Source organism: Dama dama, chromosome 24 (genome assembly GCF_033118175.1).
Source record: "Dama dama isolate Ldn47 chromosome 24, ASM3311817v1, whole genome shotgun sequence".
NCBI classification, from domain to species: Eukaryota; Metazoa; Chordata; class Mammalia; order Artiodactyla; family Cervidae; genus Dama; species Dama dama.
In genome coordinates, this window is record NC_083704.1 from 62,519,991 (window position 1) to 62,545,506 (window position 25,516).

The following is a 25,516-nucleotide window of genomic DNA, read 5'->3' on the forward strand; positions in this document are numbered from 1 at the left end:
GGCTTTCTCTAGTTGCGGCAAGTGGGGGCTACTCTCTGGTTGCGGTGCGTGAGCGTCTCCTCTCAGCGGCTTCTCTTGTTGCAGAGCGCAGGCTCGCGGGCTCATGGATATGTGGGCTCAAGAGCCGCCCTCCTGGCTCGGGAGCGCGGGCTCGTGGGCGTGCGGGCTTGGGAGCCGGCCTCCTGGCTCTGGAGCGCGGGCTCAGTAGTTGTGTACACAGGTTTCATTGCCCCTCGGTGTGTGGGATCTTCCCAAGTCAGGGATCGAACCCATGTCCCCTGTACTGGCAGATGGATTCTTAACCACTGACCACCAGGGAAGTCCAGTATATTGGATTTTGTCCAATATTTTTTCTGTGTTCCTTGAAATAATCATGTGGGTTTTTTTTTTTTTTTTTTATTCTGTTGATATGAGGTGTTACATTAATTGGTTTTCAGATGTTAAACCAACCTTGCATTCTGGAATAAATGCTACTTGATCATGATATGTAATTCTTTTTATGCATAACTAGATGCAGTTTGCTGGTATTTAATTGAGAGTATGTTCATATTCCCAAGAGATACTGGTTTGTGGTTTTCTATGTGTCTTTGGTTTGGGTATCAGGATGTCAGCCTCATGGAATGACCTGGAAGTGTTCCCTGTTCTAATTTTTGGAAGAGTCTGTATAGGATTGGTAACAACTACTCTTGAATGTTTGGTAGAATTAACCAGTGAAGCCACGTTGTCCCGGGCTTTGCTCATGGGTAGTTTTTTATAGGAATTCAATCTCTTCACTTTTTATTGGTCTGTTCAGATTGTTTCTTTTTGAGTCAGTTTTGGTAGCATGTGAGTTTCTAGGAGGATCCAGTTTTTTTGTTACATTGTTTTTCTGACATTTTCTTACCTTCCCCCAGTGGGCAACCTTGGTCTTTAGCTCTCTTGTGGAGCTACAGTATAACATACCTGTTTTTCTCAGAGGCAGAATCATGGATGTTAGGGCCTCTTAGGTTTATTGCCGTAAATCAGAGCAAGAAAAAGCCGTCCCTTGGCGCCTGTGGACAAGCGTATGTTGTTATAGGGAGTCTGGGCGCAGCTGGATGCCTGATATCGTAGGAAGCTCCCCCGGGGCATTGTTATTCCTTTCTTCCAAGAAAGGATAATCCCCTGGCCATTCCTCTTCCATGTAAATGAGTGGTCACCAGCAGATCCCTCCCACTGAACAGAAAACCTCAAATTATAAATGATTCCAACTGCCTGAAATATGCCTTGCTTTGCTTTATCTCTGGAGATTAAAAATAACTCCCCTGTTATCTAGAAGAGGGACGTGTCCAGTTCAGAAAAATGTGTGTGGTGCCAACAAAACTTGGACTCCTTTTTACTCACACTTAACCTCACACCACACATTTTGAGCAAGTCCTGATGGCAGCCCAGTGGCCAGAGAGAGACTTTTCCTCCAGGAACAAGAGCCTGTAAGGGTCTGTGATGGACTAGGTAGGCTACTGCTGCAGATACTGAGCTCCCTGTCCAGGGAGGCATTCAAACTGAAGCTGGCACGCTTGTCTGAAAGACTCAAGACGGGATTACAGCATCAGAGTCAAGTCTTCCCAGAACTACGAACCCCTGCTCGCTCCTGCAGTGTCCTATGATGTACGGTCCCTGTTGGCAGCAGACTTTAGGCTTGTCCCTGCCAAGGCAAGCATGATGTCCCCCGTTTATAGATGGTCCCAAAGAGCTCGAGCTAGAGCTACAGCAAGGAGTCCCTTGAACTGCAAGGAGATCAAACCAATCAATCTTAAAGGAAATCAACCCTGAATACTCACTGGAAGTACTGAGGCTGAAGCTGAAGTTCCAATGCTTTGGCCACTTGATGTGAACAGCCGACTCATTGGAAAAAAACCCTGATGCTGGGAAAGAGTGAAGGCAGGAGGAGAAGAGGGCGACAGAGGATGAGATGGTTGGATGTTATCACCGATGCAATGGCCACGAGCTTGGGCAAACCCCGAGAGACGGTGGGGGACAGGGACGCCTGGCGTGCTGCAGTCCATGGGGTCACAAGAGTCAGACGTGACTTGGTGACTGAACAACAACGACAAAAGAGCTGGAGCAGTTCTCTCTCCGTGTGGTGGACGCGCCTTCCCCACGTCTCATCTTCCGTGGCTCTTGCTGAGAGGTGCTGACCCCTGCCGCAGACACGACCCCGTGACCCGTCTAGTACCGTGTGTGGGGCGTGCCAGCAGTGCCCATGAGGCAGGCCCCGCCAGGATCGTGTTTGCCCAGAAGGTGTCCTGGAGGGGCCGAGGCCCCCGGGGTCTCTGATTTCCCCGACCTCGGCCTGCGCAGACACCCCTGCGGCTCCAGATGCAATCGGACACCAGTTCCTTTGCCTTCTCCACCAAGGGCACGAGGGATTTTTCATGGAGTGTTGACAGCCGATGACGGGTCCTCGCGGCGTCTCAGAGCGCTCCTTCTGAAGGACGTTTACACGTTTCTGCGGCATCTTCCAGCTGCTAATTAGCAGCATTCTCATTTCCCTTAATCACTGAAACAAGGAAGCCCACAACAGTTCTTCAATTAGCTCAGAGGAAATGTTTCTTTCTTTCACTATCGAGGCCCATTCAGAGGCAAGAATGGCTCGTGGGTGCGTGTTGGCTTCTGCGCGTCTGCGGGCGGGGGCCTAGCGCGGGCGCCCCTGGGCTGCTGTGGGGCGATGGTGCCCTCACGATGCTCCCAGGGCTGCAGAGGCTCCCACGGCCCCAGACCCTCCGCCAGCCGCCTCTGTGTCCAGCTCGGCTGGCTTACGCACGGGAGGGTTCACCTGTTTTAAACTCAGGGTTTCTTCTCATCACCTCTTTACATTTCACATGCTCCCTCCTTGCAGAAGCCATGTAGTAAGTCCAAGGGCGGCGGGAAGGAGCCTAGCACTCAGGCCTTTCATCAAGGCAGTCACTCTGCAGAGGCGGGTCCCCGTCATGCGCCAGCCCGTTGCAGGCTTGGGGGACTCAGCAGTGAGCAGCCAACCAGGGCCCCTGCTCTTAGGAGCCGACCCCTCCCCTGGGTCCTGAGCTGCGGGCTGGTGTCCGTCATGCTGCACCTCTGAGGAGGTGCTTCGGCGTGGGGCGGGGTGTCCCTCCCTGAGACGGGGTGGGTGGTAGGCGGCAGCTATGCGGCATGAACTCAGGTGTGTCCCACCTTTTTCTGGAGAAGGGACAGTGGGCAGAGGAACCAGACCCCAACCTGGCCCTGTAGGAAGCCTTGGGGCTGGGTGGGGCCCCTTGGATGGCATTTCTCATCTCAGTGTGACCCTGGCCACTCCCGCCACCAGCCTCAAGGGTGTCCGTGTCTGCAGGGGCATAGTCCTCACCTCCAGCATGGGCCTGGCCACCACAAGACGTTGCTGGGCACACACAGAAGAAAGAAGCTGATGGCAGCAGTGACATTCAAAGATTCCCACAGGGTCCTTGCTCGTCCACAGATGCTGCTTGTCAAGGGACAAGCGTGACGTGTGATGGGCCTGGGAAGTGTGGAGCCGTGAGGGCGCATCCGTACCTCGGGGCCTGGCGGGCGCGGGCAGACGTCCAGAGCAGAGCTGCCCCTGGCTCCATGGCAGCGTCTTAATGAGCAGTGGCGTGTCCTCAGCTCCAGAGAGCTGACAGGGCTTCCTCTGGGCTCTCGGAGGGCAGTGTCACCCCTGTGGAAGGAGAATTGGTTCTGGGGGTAGATTCGGTCACCTCCCCTCCTGCACACGCACCCCCCCACATATACCTCCATCAAGAGGCAAGTGGGTCTGGAGCCTGGAGAAGCAGGTGGTGACGCATGCACAGTGGAGTTGGGACAGGACCACCCGCCAGCCTGCCCCCTCGCCTCCTCCAGAGCAGTTTGTCTCCAGAGTGGCGGGCGGGCTCACGCGTGGGGCACCGTTCACTGTCGGGTGAGCTGGCAGGGCTGACGTGTGGGCGGCCTGTGGGCCGTGTGGTCCCTCTGTGGGCCGCCATCCTCTGCCCTGTCACCCAGAAGGTGTCTGGATGGATAGCTGCTGGGAAATCAAGTGGGAGAGAAACCGATTTCCTCACCGTCATTTATATCTTTGTTTAAAACGTGCAAAATGGCTCGTTTGAAGGAGAGACAGAAATGCCTCCCCTGCATGCCCACCACCGCCTCGCGGGTCTCTCCCCGTGGGTGCAGCGAGCCATCATTTCTCTGCCTCCTGAGTGACGTGCTGCTCCCGACGGCGGTGACGTTTGCAGGGGGATCAGGTCAGAGTCCTCGCGTCTCCCTGGGATGTTTAAGTGGGTTCTTTTTGGGGGACATGTAATCAGCGAGGTGAATCGTCCACCACAGAACTGGAGACCCGTGGCCCTGACCACCTCCTGTCTTTAGCGTATTTGATGTCAGGCTGGCTCGGTTGTTGTTTGAGGTGCTGGCAGGGTTTCCACACTGGGATTTTTATTGAGTGACCTGGGTCCTTACGTGAAGTGCCCTGAGCATCCTTCATCTGTGCTTATGCCCCTGAGCCCCGAGCCCAGCGCTGCAGGTAGTTAGCCCGGCCTTGTCCGGCCCAGCCCCCTGCCCAGCCCAGCCCCCTGCCCGACAGCTCCCTTCTGGCTGCTGGTGGCGTCCGGCTCTCGGGCGTGGCCGAGCGTGGGAGAAGGTGCCCTGAAATGATGGCTCGGGCACTGTGCTCCCTCCCCAGCGCCGCCCCTTTGAGGCTGGGTTCCTACCCTGGGTGGGCCTGTCTCTTTGTATGTCCGCTGAGGGGTGTGGACTAGAGTCAGCGCTTCCCAGATGGATGAGGGGCCCTGGGGTTTGCAGACTTCTTTCTGAATCCTGGTCTTGATGAAGCCAGGACAGAAGCCGAGCTGGTGGAAGTGGTGGTCTCCGTACATTAACCAGTGCCTCGCAGTGGTGACCCTGGATCTCAGCGCACATACACTACGGGGCTAGGCCGGGCTCGAGGCAGGCGCCACCGCAGCCTGGGGGCGGATACACAGAAGGTCTGCCTGCTGGCCAGGGGGTGGCAGAGCTGCCCCAGGAGAAGTGAGCAGAGGGGCGAAGGTGCCCACCTGGACCAGGGGGGACTTGGCCAGAGAGGGACCTCCGGACGGGGCTGAGGCTGAGAGGGAACCAGCAGGTGGACGCAGGGGAAGAGCCCAGATTTCAGGGCTGGACCGTGCAGCCCCGAGGGGCAGGCGGGGCCAGCTGGCCAGAGGGTGACGGCCATGGGGGAACACGGTTTGCGGTGACATCAGAGCCCTGGGCAGGGGCCAGATACGCCAGGTTCTTGTAGAACATAAAACTCACTCTGGGTAGCCTTTGAAGGCTTTTAACCTATTTGGTTGTCTCCTGACTTTTTCTTCCCCCACGTGTTCTTGGTATTAAAACTGCAGCTTTGCCAACACGGAGCCGTTCGCTATACCCAGCCCTACCCCCAGTGAACATAGGCCACAAACTGCAGGCAGCAAAGCCGGACCAGATAGAGGTGGGAGGCCGTCACAGGCCCACCCACTGGCTCCGCGACATGCCTCCACCCGCCCAGCCCCCAGACCACCCACCTGAGGTGCCCGTCTCAGCAATGCAACCAATCACTGCAAGTGCATCTGCTGCGTGAGAAAGTGGTGATGATGCAGGCTGTCTGGGGAGAGGTTCTTCTGAAAGTGGCATCCCTGGAAGGAAGTAGAGAGAGAAGAAGGCTTAAAGAGGGTCTTTGGCAAGGAAAGCCAAAGACAGGAGCTTGGAATACAGGAGCTCAGATGAGTTCATTCACTGTGAACATTTTATTCAGGCTCTACGTCAAATATGGGGAAAGTGTGGCAAAGTGTGAGTCGCTCGGTCGCGTCTAACTCTTTGCCGCCCTGTGGACTGCAGCCCACCAGGCACCTCTGTCCATGGGATTCTTCAGGCGAGAATACTGGAGTGGGTTGCTATTTCCTGCTCCAGGGGATCTTCCTGACCCAGGGGTCGAACCTGGGTCTCCCACATTGCAGGCAGATTCTTCACCGTCTGAGCCTCCAGGGGAGCCCTCAAACACAGCAGAGGTGGAGATGAATGTGGAGATGGGTGAGATTCGAGGAGCTCACAGTGAAGAAAGATGTGGTGGCCTCTGTGGCCCGTGCCCAGATTCTGAGAGTCTGTGAGTCCAGATTAGGGTTCCTCAGCGAGGGCTTCATGGGGAAAGCAGCCGCCTCGCAGCCTACCAGCCTCAGAGGAGACCCCACAGGACGCCCCTCTCTGATGGGAGCTGCAGCAGGTGGCCTGGACAAGCAATATGGGTTCCTGGCTGTGAATCCTCTGTCCGCCGAGCTCTGATCACCCCGCCTTGGAGCAGCTTCCATTTCTTCTCTGTAATCTGTGCCAAGTTGCAAGAAATGCTCCTTGAGATCTATCCCGGCACTAACATATCACACCCCAAGCCCGTCGCCCGCTGGCAGTGGGGGCTCGCGACGAGGGGTGGGCGGGGCCAGCTCTGGGTTAGGGTTTTCCGAGCGGGCGATAGGCCGCTGCCCTGAGCGGCCGTGTGACCACACCCCGCCCCCGCCTTGCAGGTGCACCCTGTGCTCCCTGGCACCGCCACCGTCATGATCCACGACCTGTGCTTAGCCTTCCCCGCCCCCGCAAAGGCTGACGTCTACGTCTCGGACATTCAGGAGCTGTACATCCGCGTGGTGGACAAGGTCAGTGTCAGCCTCCTCGTACGCTCCCTCTCTTTAGCCGCACAGGAGCCGGGAGCACGGTGGGGCTGTGGGGGGTGCTTTCCTCGCATCTCCCCACCCCTTGCAGTGCTGTCTCACCTAGCATCCTGGGTTTAGCGCAGAGCGGCCTCTGGGGGGGGTCCATCTTCATCTCGGTCGACACCCGTGTAACCTGGCTGTAAATCCCCGTGGATGCTGTCCTCACATCGGCCCTGGCCTGGGGATTCCTAGCCTCTGGCCGCTGCAGGTGACTAGCCAGCCAGGGCATGAATTTTCTCCCCCGTCTGTACTTTTCGGCTTCTCAGAAATTCAGTGGCAGATGAATAAAGCGCACTAACACCGAGTGCTTCTGCAAAATGAATGCATAATAGATCTAGGCTTTTCTTTAACGTGAAGACGGATTTTATGTAATTCAAATACATGAGGTGGCTGCAGCGGTTTCCAGAGGAATGCTATCAGAGTCCTGTCTTCCCGAGGGAGAGAAGGGTTGGTCATTAAAGGGGGCATTCACGCAGCTTGGACTTTTTCACAGTCACTATTCTCTGAGCCTCGGTTATGCCCTCTCTGATCTCGTTTCCACGGGTGAGTTGCTTCTAGACTTGTGTTCTTTCACTGAGCACTTCTGACTCACGTTTCCCAAAGTTTTCACGGCGTGCAGTATGTGCTGCCAGGTGTGAACTGTGGAGCGATTATTAACCCCCCACTGTATGCCTGTTGCTGTGCTAAGCTGTGGATCAGCTCTCTAACTCAGGCCTTAGTTCTTTGTGCTGAAGTAGAGCTGATTTACAATGCTGTGTTAGCTTCAGGTGCATAGCACCGTGATTCCACTTTTTTATATGTGTGTATACACACACACACATATGTGCTGCGCTCAGTCGCTTCAGTTCAGCTCAGGTCAGTCGCTCACTTGTGTCCGACTCTTTGTGACCCCTTGGACTGCAGCACACCAGGCCTCCCTGTCCATCACCAACTCCCAGAGTTTACTCAAACTCATGTCCATTGAGTCGGTGATGCCATCCAACCATCTCATCCTCTGCCATCCCCTTCTCCTCCTGCCCCCAATCCCTCCCAGCATCAGGGTCTTTTCCAATGAGTCAGTTCTTCGCATCAGGTGGCCAAAGTATTGGAGTTTCAGCTTCGACATCAGTCCCTCCAATGAATATTCAGGACTGATTTCCCTTAGGATGGACTGGTTGGATCTCCTTGCAGTCCAAGGGACTCTCAAGAGTCTTCTCCAACACCACAGTTCAAAAGCATCAATTTTTCGGCGCTCAGCTCTCTTTACAGTCCAACTCTCACATCCATACATGACCACTGGAAAAACCATAGCTTTGACTGGATGGACCTTTGTTGGCAAAGTAATGTCTCTGCTTTTTAATATGCTGTCTAGATTGGTCATAGCTTTTCTTAATCGCTTCAGTTGTGTCCTGCTCTTTGTGACCCCATGGACTATAGCCCACCAGGCTCCTCTGTCCATGGAATTCTCCAGGCAAGAATACTGGAGTGGGTTGCCGTGCCCTCCTCCAGGGGATCTTCCCGACCCAGGGATCAACCCAGGTCTCCCGCATTGCAGGTGATTCTTTACTGTCTGAGCCACCACGGAAATCGAAGAATACTGGAGTGGGTAGTTTTTCTAGGGGATCTTCCCAACCCAGGAATCATACCGGGGTATCCTGCATTGTAGGCAGATTCTTTACCAGCTGAGCTACCAGGGAAGCCCATATATATATTCGTTTCCATTATAGGTTATTATAAGATGTTGAAGATAGTCCCTGTGCGATTGGTAGACCCTTGTTGTTTATCTACTTTATATGTAGTCATGTGTATCTGTTGCTCTCATCTTCATTTATCCCTCTCCCAGATGTTAGTTCTCTCAGAGTGGGTTGTGACCTTTATGCCACATTTATGCTTCAGGCAAAGCATCTGAGTATCCCCCCGAGGCCCCCTGAACACAGAAAGCATGTCAACAGCTTCCGCTTGTTGGTAGGCTGATAGTCTGGAGATCACCGTGGGCCTCTGGGTGTGAGCTTGGCAATGCTTTTGCAGAGATCTGTAGGGCACCACAGGTGGTGGCTTGGTCATTCGAAGGCCATCCCGGAGTCTCTTCCCCCCACGATGTAGGTGGAGATCGGGAAGACAGTCAAGGCACATGTCCGCGTCCTGGACTTCCACAAGAAGCCTTTCCTGGCCAAGTACCTGGCCTTCATGGACCTGAAACTCCGGGCAGCCTCCCAGATCGTCACGTTGGTGTGAGTTCTCGTGGGGTCGGGGGTCAGAGGAGGGCACCTGGGGGGCAGCGGCAACGGGTCTGCCCGGGGGAGAGGTCCCAGCCCCTCCCTCTGCTCCAGGGCCCTCGATGAAGCCCCGGACGACTACACCGCCTCCTTCCGCGTCCACGGCGTGGCCATCGGCCAGACCAGCCTCACCGCGACCGTGACTGACAAGGCCGGACAGAGAATCAGCTCAGCCCCACAGCAGATCGAGGTAGAGCTGTTCCTCCTCACGCCTCGGGGGCCTGGCCCGGCCCCTGGGGCACGTCAGCGCTCTGTGGGGGGGTGAGGGAGGGGTATGCTGTTTTTTGTGATCGGCTGGGACTTTTAGGGGCAGCCCAGGTAGCCCCATGGAAAGGGAAAGTGTTAGTCACTCAGCTGTGTCTGACTCTGCAACTAACCCCCTGGACTGTAGCCCGCCAGGCTCCTCTGTCCATGAAATTCTCCAATTGGTAATACAAGAGTGGGAAACCATTCCCTTCTCAGGGGCTCTTCCTGACCCAGGGATGGAACCTGGGTCTCCCTCATTGCAGGCGGATTCTTTACCATTCGAGCCGGCAGGGACGGCCCCATGTGGAGAGGGCATATGAAACTGCTCTCCAGGGTCCTCTGTTTAAAAGAGGGCCTTTCCTGGTCCCGGGGGTCTGGGAGCCCAGGAGTGAGGGGGCTGGGTTCCCTCACTCTGTCTGGGATGTAGGGGGCCTGGTGTGGCTCAGAGGAAGGGAGTGACTTGTCACAGACGGGGGAGTGGCTGGGGAGTGAGCAGGTGGGTCTGGACTCCAGTGTAGAAGCAGACACTGATGGTTGGGGCCCTGGAGGTAGCAGGCTCTTCACGGGAGCCCCTGCTCACCAGAGCAGCCGTTCTGGGTGAGGGAACTTGGTGCTGGTGTTGGGCTGAGACAGGAGCCCATGGCCGCCAGGGCTGGGAAGTCGTGTCTGAGTTTATCCTTTGGGGGCAGCACTGAGCTGCCCCTGCCACGTCCTCTGTGGGCTCAGCCTCGCGGGCTGGGGGGCTTTGTGCCGGCGGGTGTGGGTGGTGCTCCGAGATGGAGGTGCGCCCTTCTCCTCCGGGTGAGAAGGCAGTCCTATGTGCCTGTGCTCAGGGCCGCCCTACTGAGACCATGCCTCACACACATGTCACCCCTGGGCTGACTGGCATGTCTTCGGGCAAAGCGGGGATTGTGGGGTTGTAGGAGGAGGAGATGGGGGCTTTGCCCTGCCGCAGAGACAGGGCCTCCGCATCCTGCACCCCACCCCGAGTCCTCCTTTCCTCATCTGGAAAATACTGAGGCCATGGGGGTAGAGAACTATTCTAGATGATTATTCAGTAAAAATCTGGAAACTGTGCAAGAGTCAGCCTTCCAAAGGGGAGCTGGGGAACCTCGAAGGCAGCGGGTTGGAAACCTGGATATGTGCCAGACTGTCATGGGGACTTGCTGAAACACACAGCAGGACCCACCTCTGATGGGCAGGTCCCAGGCGAACCGGGGAGTGGGCGTTTCTGCCGACCCCACCAGAGCGGAACACGCCCCCGGGAACCTGGGACCCCAGGCCCTCGTCGGCTCCCTTCAGAGGCAGGAGTCTGGGCACCGTGTTCCCACGTCCCTGGAGTTAAAGGGTGACCGCGCCCGGAACACAGTGGCCTCTTTCCCTATTGTGTCTCCACGCCCAGGTCTTCCCCCCGTTCAGGCTGATCCCCAGGAAGGTGACGCTGATTATTGGGGCCACGATGCAGGTGGGAGTTCAAGGCTGCGCCCTCCCCACACCACCACCTGGGGCTTCCGAGCGGGCTGTGGGGGGTAGTTCCGGGGTGTGGGCACCCGAGGGGCTGGCTCATGGGCCCTGCTGCCTACCCCCTCCAGATCACCTCCGAGGGCGGCCCCCAGCCCCAGTCCAACATCCTCTTCTCCATGAGCAACGAGAGCGTGGCGCTGGTGAGCGGCGCGGGGCTGGTGCGGGGCCTCGCGGTGGGCCGTGGCGCCGTGTCGGGGGTCGTGCAGGCCGTGGACGCGGAGACGGGCAAGCTGGTCGTTGTGTCGCAGGTAACGGCGGGGTCGCAGCAGAGGCGCCCTCCACGTCCGCCCTCTAGGGCAGGGGTGCTCCGCTCCCCAGGCGGCTGGCGGGACGCAGAGCCATGGCAGGGAGGTTCCCCGTCTGCTGGTGTGGGCTCTGCTCCTGAGGACCACCCCTCTCCCAGGGTCTTGCTTCTGCCCTCGGAGCCGGAAGCACCTGCCTGTCAGCTTCCCCCCTCACCAGGCCAGGCCTGCTCTTGCACCCCCACAGTCGCCCTTCTCCAGGCCGAGGGTCCCTGAAAGTGAAGGTCGCTTGGTCAGGTTCGACTCTTTGTGACCCCATGAACTATACAGTCCATGGAGTTCTCCAGGCCAGAATACTGGAGTGGGTAGGCTTTCCCTTCTCCAGGGGTTCTTCCCAACCCAGGGATCAAACCCAGCTCTCCCGCATTGCAGGCGGATTCTTTACCAGCTGAGCCACAAGGGAAACCCAAGAACACTGGAGTGGGTAGCTTATCGCTTCTCCAGGGCATCTTCCCAACCCAGGGATCGAACCAGGGTCTCCTGCATTGCAGGTGGATTCTTTACCAGCTGAGCGACTGCTTCTTAAGGCTTGGGGCCCCAAGCCCTCCCTCCCCGGGGACGTTCAGTGCAGGGTGATGGCAGCAGTTGAGACAGCAGACCCTGTTCCCTGTGCCTCCGTGCGTGCTCTCGGGACCCTCTGCTCTGCCTGAGCGTGGCCACCCACGGCCACCCACGGCTGTTGTAGGCCTGAGCTCGTGCTGCCCACGTCAGAGCCCTCCCGCCTTTAGTCCGTTCATTCCCAGCGGGGCTTGCAGACATTCTCACAGGAGAGCTGGGATGCCGTGGGCACTGACACGCTGCGGGGGTTATGGCGTGTGTTTTTAGAGGCGCATGCTGGCTTGGCTGCCGTAATCCAGGGTAACTGGGCACCCGTAGTATTTCAGACCTGGATTGATATTTGCAGGAGAAGAAACCCTGAGTTATCCACTAGGATCTTGGCTCAGCTAGAGGTTAAACTATCTCCAGGCCTCCTCGCTGGAGTGGGGGACACTTCCCAGCAGCTTTTCTGGGTCGGAAGAGATGCTGGAGGCCAAGTCAGGGGGACCTCACCCAGGAGGGCCCCTCATCCCCCCAACCCCCACCCCCACCTCACACCTTTCTTGCTCTGGCCCCAAGCAGGTGGTGGCGGGTGTCTCGGTCTGCCGTTTTCCTCCTTTCCTGGGGTGGGCACTTCTGTGGGCCTCTGGGAAGGACAGAGCAGAGCGTGTCCCCTCCTGGGAAGAGCTCAAGGTGCCTGGTTCTGCCCCATGTCCGTGGCCAGCAGTGACTTGCAGGAGCAGCGGCTGGGTGGTCCGGCCATGCTGGAGCCCCAGCTCTAAGAGAGCACTTCCTTCTGGGTGATGTGACTGTGGACAGAAACTGGGTCCCTGATAGTGGTCCAGGAGCGCTGCTGAGTTCAGAGCATCTGAGCACTCAGCTCTGGGACCCCCTGGAGGGGATGGGACTGACCTTGACCCGACCCTGAGTTCATTGACTCACGCCTTTCCCAGCAGTTCCAGTGTCTCTCCAAGTGTCCTGGTCAGACTGCAAAGTCCTTTTGAATCACAGGGTGGATACTCCAAGTCTATCAATTTCATAAAAACAAGAAAGTACCAGGCGTGTTGAGAGTAAAATTAAGCACCAGGGAGGGTCTACTTCATTCCTCTCTAAAGAAAGGGTTGCAGCCTCAGAAGGGGGAGTTTCGGGGAGGGACCCATTGTTGGCAAGTAGCCCCTGAGCCCTGCCAGCCTGAGCCCCGAAGCCCTCTTCCCAGGATCTCGTGGAGGTGGAGGTGCTGCTTCTCCAGGCTGTGAGGATCCGCGCGCCCATCACAAGGATGAGGACGGGGACCCAGGTGAGGCTCCATCACAGGGATGAGGACAGGGAGCCAGGTGAGGCTCCCATCACAGGGATGAGGGCGGGGACCCAGGTGAGGTTCTCATCACAGGGATGAGGGCAGGGACCCAAGTGAGGTTCCATCACAGGGATGAGGACGGGAACCCAAGTGAGGTTTCATCACAGGGATGAGGGCGGGGACCCAGGTGAGGTTCCTATCACAGGGATGAGGACGGGGACCCAGGTGAGGTTCCCATCACAGGGATGAGGGCAGGGACCCAAGTGAGGTTCCATCACAGGGATGAGGGCGGGGACCCAGGTGAGGTTCCATCACAGGGATGAGGGCGGGGACCCAGGTGAGGCGGAACCTCTCCAGCCCCTCCTGTCTGTCCTTGGAGCAGACTCTGGCAGGAGTCAGGCTCTGGGAGCTGGTTCAGGATGAGCCTGGGGGAGCTGCCCCCAGGATGCTGTTTCCTCTGCTGGGATGATTCTGGGACGATTCTGCAGCCCCTCGACCCGTTGGCCTCTGTTTTCCCTCTGGGTCCAGCTTCACTCCCCGCCTCTCCTGCTGCGTCTCCCCCGTGCGCCAGCTCCCCAGCGTGTGGCGCCTACCCCTGCAGTCCCGCGGGGGTGATGCCCCGTCTCCACCAGCCTGTCACCTTCCCGCACCTAGAACAGCACCTGGCACCTCCCAGGAGCTGGTGTTCGGATGGTGTGCACCTTTCTGGGTGCTTCGTATGTCGTAGTCCACGTGGCGTGCATCACAGCCCCCCAGGGTGGCTCTGGGGTCACCCCTGCGTCACAGACGAGGAGGTGCACATGTGGCAGGCTTAGGGCGTCTGCTGACCCCACAGCCAGTGAACGCTGGAGCTGGCGCTGACCCGCAGCCGCACTCAGCTCCGCCCCGGCCTCTTGCTGCGTTGCTCTGTTTGTTTGCCGTTGGATCAGCACTTGGCAAATCCAGAGTGTAGGAGGCCGAGTCCACTGCTCTGAGCAGGGGCCCCCACTAGCCTGAGAGGGATGGGAACAGGGTGAGCTGGCCTGCCAGGGGGGCTGCAGGCCCCTCAGAGCTCTAGACAGTCAGTCAGGAACGGGGTCCCTTGGCCCCAGAAGGCCGGGCGGGGAGGGGCTGGCGCTGTGCTGTGCCGGCTGCCAATTCGGGAGGACTTGATCGAGGGCCCCTCTTGCCCTCAGGAGACAGGGCGGCAGCAGGCCCTGGGGGACAGCGCAGGCTGTGTCTCAGGGTGTCCGGGGGCTCCGGCCATGGGACGTGGGTGGTCACGGGCCTGGGTTCTCCCCGCAGATGCCCGTCTATGTAACCGGGATCACCAACAACCAGAACCCTTTCTCCTTCGGCAACGCCATGCCAGGCCTGACCTTCCACTGGTCTGTCACCAAGCGAGACGTCCTGGATGTCCGGGGGCGGCATCACGAGGTACTCACCGCGCCCCCAGAGACCCCACCCTCCGTCCCAGATGACAGCCTGTCACGCCCTCGTGAGCCTTCCTTGTCTGCAGCCATGCTGTCCCTCCCCGGGGTCCCTCCCCCCTTCAGCTCTTCGCGTGCCTCCAGCTCCCCTCTTGTGGGTTCCAGGACAGGCTGCAGCCTTTTCATCTTACGCTCTTTCTTGCCGACCAGCCACACCGCCCAGAGGCTTGGAGGCAACCTGCAGGTGGAAGCAGCAAAAATGACAGCCGGGTGGGACAGTCACGCAGGTCCCAGGATGCCAGGGGTCCTGGTTGGGGGTCCCCAGTCTGTAGCTTCTGACCCCCTTTCTAGGATGTCACTTGCCGCTGCAGCCCTGGAGTTTTCTCCAGGTGTATCCCAGGACCCTACCCCGTCCCCTTAGGCTCCCTCGGGGGTGCCTGGCCCCTTCCCAGGTCTGTGCTAGAAGGTGCTGGAGAGACATGCTGCCCCATGTGTGAGCTGAGGCCCGTGCGTGGGGAGGCGGACATGCCTGGGTGACCCAGTCAGTGGGCTGTGCAGCGGGCACTGGCCCTGTGACTCCAGGCAGTGACCCCAGGTGGGCCTCGGTCACACGGGGCCTGAGTGCACCTGCTTCCCGGGGTCTCTCCTTGTCTCATTTGAGGACACTGGGGGCCTGGAGAGGGGATCAGACAGGGGATGGGGTCTCTTAGAGGCTGCCTGAAGTTCATATAGTGCAAGACCAGTACCCCCCACCCCCTGACCCTGTGGGACCAGATCTTGTCCCCAGATCATCCCCACGGTACCCGGGCACATGACTTCTTCACAAGTACCCCATAACAAGGGCTCCATGGGCAGCACCCAAGCCTGGCGCCGTCTGGGCGATCTGCCCCGAGCCCTGCAGCCAAAGCTCTGAGAAGTCCTGCGTGAGGACGCTGGCGGGGCCCTCCTCTCCCGCGGGTCCTGGGAACGGCGTGAATCGCAGCATGGGGCACCCCATGCGCGTGCCGGGGTTGGCAGGCCTCCACTGGGGCGGGAGGGCAGCGGGGTGACAACAGGCAGACGGCTCGGGCGGTCTGGGGCACCTGCCCCATGGGGGAGCCGGGCCCGGGCCCCCTCGGGACGTCCAGTGTCTGTTGCAGGCATCGCTCCGGCTGCCGTCACAGTACAACTTTGCCATGAACGTGCTCGGCCGGGCGAAGGGCCGCACTGGGCTGAGGGTGGTGGTCAAGGCCCTGGACCCCACCGCTGGGCAGCTGCTGGGCCTCGCCAAAGAGCTCTCTGACGAGATCCAGATCCAGGTGAGGGGAGGGCGCCCAGGGGCTGCTGTCAGCGGGGGAGTGCTGGCCAGCCCAGGGCCCTGCTCCCCCGTGGCGTGTGGGCACGTGTGTGGGGGGGCTGGGGGCCTGCCCTGGGGGGCGCTTGGCCTGTGGGGAGCTGTGGTGAGGCTGGCGGGGCCTGAGCTGGGGCTCCGAGGTGCCGTGGGAGCCCAGGGCTGGGGCGACCCAGGGCTTCGTGGAGGGGAGGCGTTTGGGGCTGGGAGGGCCTGGCGGGGGCAGGGGGAGGGGACTTGGCCCGTGCAGAGCCTGGAGGTCTGCAGTAGCTCGATGTGCTTCCAGAGCAGGAGCTGACTCTGAGCTCGGAGTGGGGTGCCTTCTGGGGGAAAGAGGCTGGAAAATCTGAGCCGGGCATGCGTCTAATCGCCTGTATTTCACAAGCGCTCGTGGAGGACAAGACGCAGGCAGATGCGTGCCCGCCGCTTCCTGGGCCGGGTCCTGCGAAGCCCACGGGGCAGGTGTTCCCAGGAAACAGGCATTGGAGGGTCCCAGAAGGCCTCAAGGGCTGTGCCCCAGGAGACAGGGTGTGACCCCAACGTTCACAGATGGGACCTGAGCCTCAGGACGGAGGAGGCCTGCTTAGGGCCCCTCGAGGGGGCAGCGGCAAGACGGCGCTGTCCACCCAGGCCTGGCCCACAGCGCTCTCCTGCTCCCCTGCCCTGAGTGTGTTTAGTTAGGGACCCTCTCCTGCTCATGTGAGACTCACTGGTGTCCTGACCTTGTGCGTGAGTGCTCAGCCGTGTCTGACTTGTTGCAGTCCTATGGACTGTAGCCCACCGGGCTCCTCTGTCCGTGGGATTCTCCAGACAAGAACACTGGAGTGGGTTGCCATTTCCTACTTCAGGGAATCTTCCCGACCCAGGGATCGAACCCAGGTCTCCTGCATCGCGGGCAGATTCTTTATCCCTTGAGCCATCCAGGAAGCCCTTAAATGTAATGTCTGGGTCCCCCTAAATTGCAAAGAAAGACTGAAAGCGACTCCTAGATACATGAGGAAAGACACAGGTTCAAACCCCCTCTTCAAGAGGAAACAAGCCATTTCTAGGTCAGGCACACGCCCCAAGCAGGGTGAAGAAGCGCATTTCAGAGAGGTGCCTGTCTGCCCAGCCCCGCCCCCGACTCCTGCCTGCGTGTGCGTACATAGACTCACACACACACACATACACAGACTCACACACACACACAGACACACACAGATACAGAGACACACACACACACAGACACACAGACTCACATACACTCAGACACACACAGATACAGAGACACACAGACTCACACACAGACACACACAGATACAGAGACACACACACACAGACACACAGACTCACACACACTCAGACACACACAGACTCACACACACACACACACACACAGATACAGAGACACACAGACACACACACACACACACAGATACAGAGACACACAGACTCACACACACACAGACTCACACACACACACAGACTCACACACACAGACACACACAGATACACAGACACAGACACACAGACTCGCACACACACACACACAGATATAGAGACACACAGACTCACACACACACACACACACAGATACAGAGACACACAGACACACACAGACTCACACACACACACAGACTCACACACACACACACACACACACACGTTCCTCCCAACTGAAAGCAAAGCGCAGCGAATTCTGACCCCTGTCCTGGAATTAGAGACAGGGCTTTGCATCTTCTGAATTCTGTGACCTCAGTCGGGTCATTTAGCAGCTCCGTGTCTCGGTTTCCCTGGCTGACAGCAGGTAACTTTCGAGCGCATTGGAAACTCAGACGCTGGATCCAGCCCACAGAGGTGTTTTATTTGGCTCACTCAGTGCTCCGAAACAGTCTTTTATTTGTTGCCAACGTTGAAAAACAGGAAGATTTTGTCTAAAAGCCCAGTGTGTGGCTTGTCCTGGAGACGTGGAGTGATGCCACCAGCCAAAGCGGCAGCAGATGAGACAGCCTCTCACTGACGGAGCTGAGCCCCCAGGTCACAGCCCCCAGGCCCCCTCGTCGCCCTGACCCCGCGGCCGTTCACCGTGCTGCCGGCTCTGGCGCCCCTCGGCAGGTCACGGGGCAGGAGAGGAAGGCCCCCCTTGTGCCTTCGGCTCTGTGTCTGTCGGGGGGACCGCAGGGGTTACCTGCCTGGGAGCGGCGGGAGGGGCCTGTCTGGGTGTGTGCTTGCTGTGTGACGCTCAGCCTGTGAGGCAGCTTCTCTCTGGGAGCCGTCGGCCCGCGGACGGGCTCACCTGGGTCTGGAGCCCAATGCAGCCCCTGAGGCCCCGTGTAGGGAGCCCCGCCCCTCCATAGTGTCCCCCGCGTCCCCAGCTCCAGGAGGCGAGCACGCCAAGGATGCTTCCCTCGGGGCCCTCTTTACTGATGAGGAAGGCGCGCCTGAGTGTGTGGTCAGAGCAGCTGCTGGGCGGCAGGGGACGTAGGCCAGCTTCCTCTTCAGAAATCACCTGTTCGGTTTTAGACACAGGCCCTCGGAGCACCCAGCTGGCCTGATCGTATCAGAAGGCAGCGGGGAGCCCCAAAGTGTGCTCAGCGCCCAGGCTCAGGGTCAAGGGTGCCAGCAGCCCGCGGGTCCTCAGGGAGAAGAGGGCCTTAGAAGGGCGTGGGCGCAGTGGGCTGTGTGCAGAGAGCCGTCTGGAGTCCCCGGGGGAGGGCTGCCTCGTGAGCTTGGGGCTGCCGGGGAGGGGCAGGATCAGATCCCCCCGACATCGTCAGGTGTATCAGCCACTGGCCGGAGGTCACCAGGCACCCTGTCCCGGTTCTGTGCGGATTCGGCAGGAGCCTGGCAGGCAGAGAGGGTGCCTGGCGGGTGGTTCTGGGAAAGGCCGATGTGGAGAGCATGTCTGGCTGGGGGAAGGAGAATTCAGACAGAGCTTCCCCAGCCTGGCAGCGTCGCCGAGCAGGGCCCCGGGCCCCATTGCTGCATGTGCCGCCTTCCATACACACACCCTGAGAGCTCACACCCCCGACCCCGTGAAGAGCCCCGGGGGCCTCCCCACCGCGCCTGCTGCCCCTGCCCAGCACGCCCTCGGGCTCTTCATGCTCGGCGCTCGCTGCCCACCCCCCAGCTCCTGGCAGCGCTGGCCCCAGGGTCTCTCAGCCCACGGGAGGCACCCCGACCCTGCACGTGCTTCTGGGGATCACAGGAGAACGGAACTCTCCTTCTCCCCCAGGTGTTTGAAAAGCTGCGGCTGCTGAGCCCTGAAATAGAAGCAGAACACGTGCTCATGTCACCAAACTCATTCATCAAGCTCCAGACAAACAGGTACGTGACTCAGCGCGGCTCCCGTCCTACGGCTCGCTTGTCAAAGTCAGCAGGAGCCATGCGTGCCGAGGGCCAGCCGCAGTGCCCTGCCGTCCCCCTCCTCCTCCCGGCCACGGGGACGACCCCTGCTCGTCTGCAGCATCTCCCCGTGGGCCCTTCTCCTCCCTGCGGCCCAGAACTTCTCACACTTTCTACACAAACCTGCTTCTTCAAAGGGGGGCAAGTGCCAGCTTGGAGGGGTTCAGTCTCTCGAATGTCCTGTGTCTTTAAGACTTGCCACTCAGTGTGGTCTGGGAATTGGGGCATCAGCTGGTGGGTGGGGCATGTGAAAAATGCAGATCTCAGCCCTTCCTGGGTGGTGGAGACACCGTGAATGCTGAGCAGTGGGTTCTGAAGCCTGTGGGCACACCAGACCCCTGCCCTGTGTTCTAAGGTGGCGCTTTGGGTAGCGATGCCTCGTGTGTGAACTGCAGTTGCAAAGTCGGGAACTGCAAGGACATTGGAGAAACACACCACACACACACACACACACACACACACACACACACACACACACGGTGGGCACACAGCCAGAAGTGTCAGCGCCCGGCTCCGAGCTGGACTCTGGATCCAAGACGGAGGACAGCGTTGCCCTCGAGGAGTCTGGTGGGGGAGAGGGGAGTGTCATGTGAGACAGGTCGTAATGGTCCGAAGCCACAGCCCAAAGGAGCGCCTTCCGTGCCAGGATTCTGGGGAGGCACGGCCCCCGTGGACATACAGGAGTCGGGTCTCAGGGGATGTGTAGGAGGCCTGCAGGTTAAGAGGAGGGCGCCAGCGGAGGGGACAGGAATATGAGGCAGAAGCGGTGACATTTGCTTAAGGAGTCGTCTGCGGAGGATTTGTGGGACTGCGGCACAGAGGGTCCCGGGGGGCGGGCCTGGGAGCTTTTCCTTCCTTTCTTTGTAACATCATGAATATGTAAAAGAGCAAAGGAGACCGCGTCATTTGCCTTCTCTCTGGTGCACATTATTGGTAGTTTCCCGCACCGCATTCTTATTATAGCAGTGACCAGTTTTTATCCAGTTATTGGCCTTTGGAAATAGAACAGGGCCAGGCCCTCGCTCCCGTTTCACAGCTGAGCAAGCCGAGGCTGGGAGAGGGGACTGGTGTGTCTGAAGATGCACAGTTGCTGGTGGGTCTTTGGGACTGCCTTTGGGCGCCATCTGGCTCAGAGACGCGGGCTTCTCATGTCAGTGGCGTCCCTTATTGCAGAGCGCAGGCTCTCGGCTTCAGCAGTTGCCGCTCACGGGCTGTAGGGCGCAAGCTCAGTAGTCGTGGTGCATGAGCTTAGCTGGTCCATGCACGTGGAATCTCCCCAGACCAGGAGAGAGCCCGTGTCCCCTGCCCTGGCAGGGAGATTTTTATCCACTGAGCCACCAGGGAAGCCTTTACGTGGAAGGCTGTCTTGACTGCAAGCGTCCTTGCAGCTCATGAGAGCCTCAGCTCCCACACGCTTCCTGCAGACTGGCCACGGAAGGTGCTGCTCTACTGGGAACCCTTGGTTTTCCAAATTAGGTTTCCCATCGGTGGCCAGTGAGCCGCAGCAGGCTGTGCGTGGGGACCTGGCGCGTGGTGACGCCAGAACTGTGCTTCTTTTTCTCCTGTGAGCAGCAGGACTCCTGAACCCCAGGCCCCTCTCCCTGACCATCTTACTGCTGTTGAAGGCGAACATGAGTGTGTTTTGTTTTCCCAAGGGATGGCGCCGCCTCTCTGAGCTACCGTGTCCTGGATGGGCTGGAGAAGGTTCCCGTCGTGCATGTTGACGAGAAGGGCTTCCTGGCATCAGCGTCCATGATCGGGACGTCCATGGTTGAAGTGACTGCCCAGGAAGCTTTCGGGGCCAACCAGACCGTCATTGTTGCTGTCAAGGTAGGATCTCGTCTGCCTCAGTTTTGGAATAATAAAAGCAGAAGTACTGTATTCCCTTTGAGGTGTGCAAGTAAATATACTCACCTTCTAGCCAAGAAATTGTAAGAAACTATTAAAGGTCCTAGATGAGACTATAAAGAAAGCTGAGCACCAAAGAACTGATGCTTTTAAACTGTGGTGTTGGAGAAGACTCTTGAGAGTCTCTTGGACTGAAAGGAGATCCAACCAGTCAATCCTACAGGAGATCAGCCCTGAATACTCATTGGAAGGACTGATGCCGAAGCTCCAATACTCTGGCCACATGATGCAAAGAGCTGACTCACTGGAAAAGACCCTGGTGCTGGGAGAGATTGAGGGTGGGAAGAGAAGGGGACGCAAGAGGTTGAGGTGGTTGGATGGCATCACCAACTCAATGGACATGAGTTTGAGCAAGCTCTGGGAGATGGTGAAGGGCAGGGAAGCATGGCGTGCTGCAGTCCATGGGGTTGCAGAGAGTCTGAACAACAATAGGTGAAAAGCTGCAGCATGTCCTGGGTGTCAGAGCAAAGATCCTTGGAAATGATTGATGGCAATGAACTCCTTTCCTCGCTGAGTAACTGTGGCCCAGAGCCGTCCGAGCTTTGCGGGACTGGCAGCCCCGTGTCCTGACCGGCCAGCGGAGCCTGGATCAGCCGACACCTGACCACGATGAACTCAGCACATGCTGTGTGCTGACCCAGAAAGCACTGGGTGACAGACAGCTCTGGGAGGGTGAGGAGGCCCGTCTCACAGGCGAGGCCGTCGAGCCACTGAGCACTGCCCGGTGGCTGGGAGTCAGGCTCTGGGCTCCAGCCCAGGTTGGTGCCCTCTGGTGCCCCCCACACCCAGCATGCCCGTGCCCCCTGCTGCTCTGTGCTCCTTAAGACAGGAATGTTCTCCTGGGCGTCCCCCGGATCGGGTCCCAGAGTTTATCCTGAACGGAATTTTCTCTGCACATCTCATCACAACCACAATGTAATCCTCGCTGACAGAGCAAATACATGTTCTCTTGAATATTAATATTTAGACTCTGCTTGGGTCCTGGGCCTTTTTCCTTATTAGTATCTTTTTGTTTCAAGATGGGCATCTGGCAGGGAACCCTCAACCCTAGTTTCTGAGTAAGCGAAAGTGACTGCCGACTCGTCCCGTGTCACCAGATGGCATTGAGTGCCAACTGTGCGCCCATCCCTGGAAACGGGGGCTTTGAGGGGCTGGCTTTTTGGCCACGATGGATTTTACTGGAGACAGAGAACCAAGGCGGCTCTCTAAGGAGCTTGGGTTCCCGGGCTCCCGAAAGCCATCGTCCCTTCCTTTCCCATCCCCCCTTTCCCTGGAGCACCTCTAGGCACCTCTGCAGCATGCAGTGTCCCCCAGATACCACCGCCGTCCGAGCAGACATTGTTTCTACTTTAAATGCCTGGAGAGCCAGGCCCTCCGACGTGGCCCAGCATTCAAGGCCCAGGGGATATTTTTGCAACATGAATAATGATCTAATTTTTCACAGTCATGGACTCTGACTCTTGTGGGTTAGATTTCCTCAGAATGAGGCCAGCCACCGCGGGGAGGAGGAGGGCCAGCATCTGGGCTGGGACACTCTCTCCATGACCCCAAGTCGGTCTAGCCCCCAGGCATCCTGAGCTGGGAGCAGCTGGAGTGGGCACCCGTCCTCGGGAGGGGGCTCTCTGGGGAGGCGTCCCTGGCACAGTTGTAACCGCACCTGCTTGCTGTCCCCAGGTGTCCCCTGTTTCCTACCTGAGGATCTCCATGAGCCCCGCCTTGCACACCCGGAACAAGGAGGCTCTGGCGGCCCTGCCCCTGGGAGTGACCGTGACCTTCACCGTCCACTTCCACGACAACTCCGGAGACGTCTTCCACGCTCACAACTCCATCCTCAACTTTGCAACTAACAGGTAGGCGGTGGGCCCCCCGCATTCCCCACGCGGAGTCACATCTCCATCAGATCCAGATCTGACTCACACAGATGACTGATGACCCTGCAGAGAGGCCAGCGCTGCTGAAGGATGAGTTCATCACTCATGGTTCCCAAGAGCAGGGAGTTCGCCCCACTCTCAGGACCCCGGGAGAAGCACTGGGCTCGGCCAGGCAGCGGGACTGAGGGGCCACTGCCGAGAGTCTTGATTATCACGAGACAGAAAGTCATTGGGCAGGGACGTCCCCCAACGCCCAGGAAGCAGAACCCAGAGGTCGGGGCTTGTGGCTGGAGGTTTGCACTAAGATTTCGTGGAAGCTGGAGGCGCAGACAACCCTGGCCCTGCAGTCTGAAGCGCGGCGCTCGCTGCTTTCTCTACAAAAGCCGATCGGAGAAGGCGCACGCCTTCCAACGCTCAGGTGTCGGTGAGGACGGAGTCCGGCGGTCACTGACCTCTGCTCTGTGCAGGCCCGCCTACGTGCCATCTCGCTGACTCTTCAGTGATGCCCGTTTGTAGAGGCCCAGAGAGGTCAAGCCACTTGTCTCAGGCCACACAGCCAGAGAGTAGGGTTTGAATACCAGGTCCCATGTGCGCTGCAAGGGCAGTTCTTTTCTGCTGACACTTCGGGACTAGAACTGCAGCCTCAGGCCGAATATGAGGGAGAGGGGAGTGGTCTCCAGGAAAGAGAGCCGTGGCCCTAGGCTAGGCCTGCCGGCCTGTGAGCCCACTGGAGCAGCAGTTCTCAAAGTGTGGTCCCCACACGGCAGCATCACACTGCCTGGGAGCCCTTAATGCACGCTCTCAGGGCACCTGGTGGAACAAGGCCTTCGGGTGATTGTCAGGGCTAAGGACCACCGTCCCAGGGGATGTAGGCCAAGCCAGGAGGAGCTGAGAGGGGCCTCAGGCCCGGAAGGAGGCAGCAGGGCTCCAGAGCCTCCGCTCCAGCCACAGCAGGTCATGAGCAGGGGCTGGTGACCACTGCAGCCTGCGGGCCCTGGAGCAGACGTGTGCCCCACGCTAGCACACCTGGGGCCAGGCCCTGGGAAAGTGGGGTCTGGAGTCGGGCCTGGGTCCAGCCTGGCTCTGCCCTCTCTGGGGCCCGTGAGCCTGGATGGACAGGTCACCCCTCCAGGCGGCCGTGACTACACCTGCGGTGTGGGAAAGTGGCCTCGTCCCCCAGGCCACCAGCTGAGGCTGTGGTCACGAGGGCCTCTGGCCTGCAGGGTGCTCCATGCACATAGCAGGGCGTCTGCAGGTCTGGGGCACAGGCCGCCCCTCGTCCAGAAGTCACACGGGCCCTTCCATGGCTGGGACATCCGTCTCCACGAGAGCAGTCAGGGCTTGGGCAGCGGGCGCGCGGGGAGGGAGGCCATGGAGCAGGGGCCCTGACCCTCCACTTGCTCAGCCCACCTGTCCCTCCCAGCCCACAGGGGCTGTCGTTCCCCGAGTGCCCATGTGTGCCCGCATGCCTGGGCTGACCTTAGCTCTTTCCAGCTGCTGACTGGGTTTGCTGCTCACATCAAGCCTGTGATGTGGGTACAGGGTCAGCCCTACTCAGCAGAGGAGAAAGCAGGTGGGCAGGGGCGATGCCCTTGTCCCAGTTACCCGGTTGAGGGCCGCCCATACCCCCAGAGTGTCCTGGTTCCCTGCTCGGGCGGGCTGGGAGCACAGCTTCATCACCTGCTCTGGGCCTCAGCCTCCCCATGGGATGTGGGGGTGCTGAAGCTGGCCATCCTGTCTGGGCCGTGGATGGTGGGGGAGTCCGGCTGGTATGGCCTGCAGCCCGCTCACCTAGAACAGCTGCTCCATGAACCTGAGCCAGGCGGCATCAGGGTGCAGTGGGCAGGTGCGGGGGCCCAGCCGGGGCCCTCCCTGGGAGCTGGGGCCACTCCCGAGACTGAGAGCCACGTCTCCCGTGCTGCAGGGACGAGTTCGTGCAGATCGGGAAGGGCGTCGCCAACAACACCTGCGTGATCCGCACGGTCAGCGTGGGCCTGACGCTGCTCAGGGCGTGGGACGCGGCGCATGGCGGCCTCTCCGACTTCGTCCCGCTGCCCGTCCTGCAGGCCATCTCCCCCGACCTGTCCGGGGCGGTGGTGGTGGGGGACGTCCTCTGTCTGGCCACGGTTCTGGTCAGCCCGGAAGGTACGAGGGGGTCTGGCCGAGGGAGGCGTGTCTTGGGTTGGGAGGTGGGAAGGGCTGCTCTGGCCCCCGGGGCCAGTGTGCACGTGGAGCTTGGTGAGGTTCTGGAGCGGGCATCGGAAAACCGCTATCCCGACCGGGGCCAGCCAGCAGCCTCTCTCTGCACTGGGCTGTAACTGGTGCTCGGCCACACCCGCCAGCTCCCCGTGTCAGTGGCCGCTTTCATCTGCGTGCTGAGTGGCAGCGTCAGAGACAGTCAGGCATGTCCAGCCCAAGTACTTACTGTCTGGCCTTTTACAGGGACCTGGTGGCTCAGAGGGTAAAGAACCGGCCTGCAATGCAGAGACGTGGGTTCCATCCCTGGGTGGGGAAGGTCCCCTGGAGGAGGGCATGGCCGCCCACTCCAGTGTTCTTGCCTGGAGAGTCCAATGGACAGAGGAGCCTGGCGGGCTACAGGCCAGGGGGTTGCAAAAGAGTCGATAGGATTTAGCGACTAAGCAACGATAACAACAAACTCCTTTTAAAATGAAGTTACACACTGCCTTTAAAGAAAAGCAAATATTATTTGCCGCAAATAGAAGGTGGTTGTTGAATGTTCTCCTCATGT

General features: G+C 59.1%; 1 protein-coding gene across 3 annotated transcripts in view; it reads left to right on the top strand.

The window, feature by feature from the left end:
* NUP210 (nucleoporin 210) overlaps positions 1-25,516 on the top strand; it is an 87,536-nt gene that overhangs the window by 51,724 nt on the left and 10,296 nt on the right. The window contains exons 21-32 of one of the 3 annotated variants that reach the window (XM_061128973.1): positions 6,519-6,647; positions 8,787-8,914; positions 9,014-9,149; positions 10,608-10,670; positions 10,798-10,977; positions 12,785-12,865; positions 14,150-14,281; positions 15,414-15,572; positions 18,819-18,910; positions 20,644-20,818; positions 22,571-22,746; positions 24,692-24,912. In XM_061128973.1, the coding sequence (XP_060984956.1) occupies positions 6,519-6,647; positions 8,787-8,914; positions 9,014-9,149; positions 10,608-10,670; positions 10,798-10,977; positions 12,785-12,865; positions 14,150-14,281; positions 15,414-15,572; positions 18,819-18,910; positions 20,644-20,818; positions 22,571-22,746; positions 24,692-24,912 (1,672 nt within the window). The remainder of the gene's footprint in view (positions 1-6,518; positions 6,648-8,786; positions 8,915-9,013; positions 9,150-10,607; positions 10,671-10,797; positions 10,978-12,784; positions 12,866-14,149; positions 14,282-15,413; positions 15,573-18,818; positions 18,911-20,643; positions 20,819-22,570; positions 22,747-24,691; positions 24,913-25,516) is intronic. The other 2 variants (XM_061128974.1, XM_061128975.1) reach the window with 2 other exon arrangements.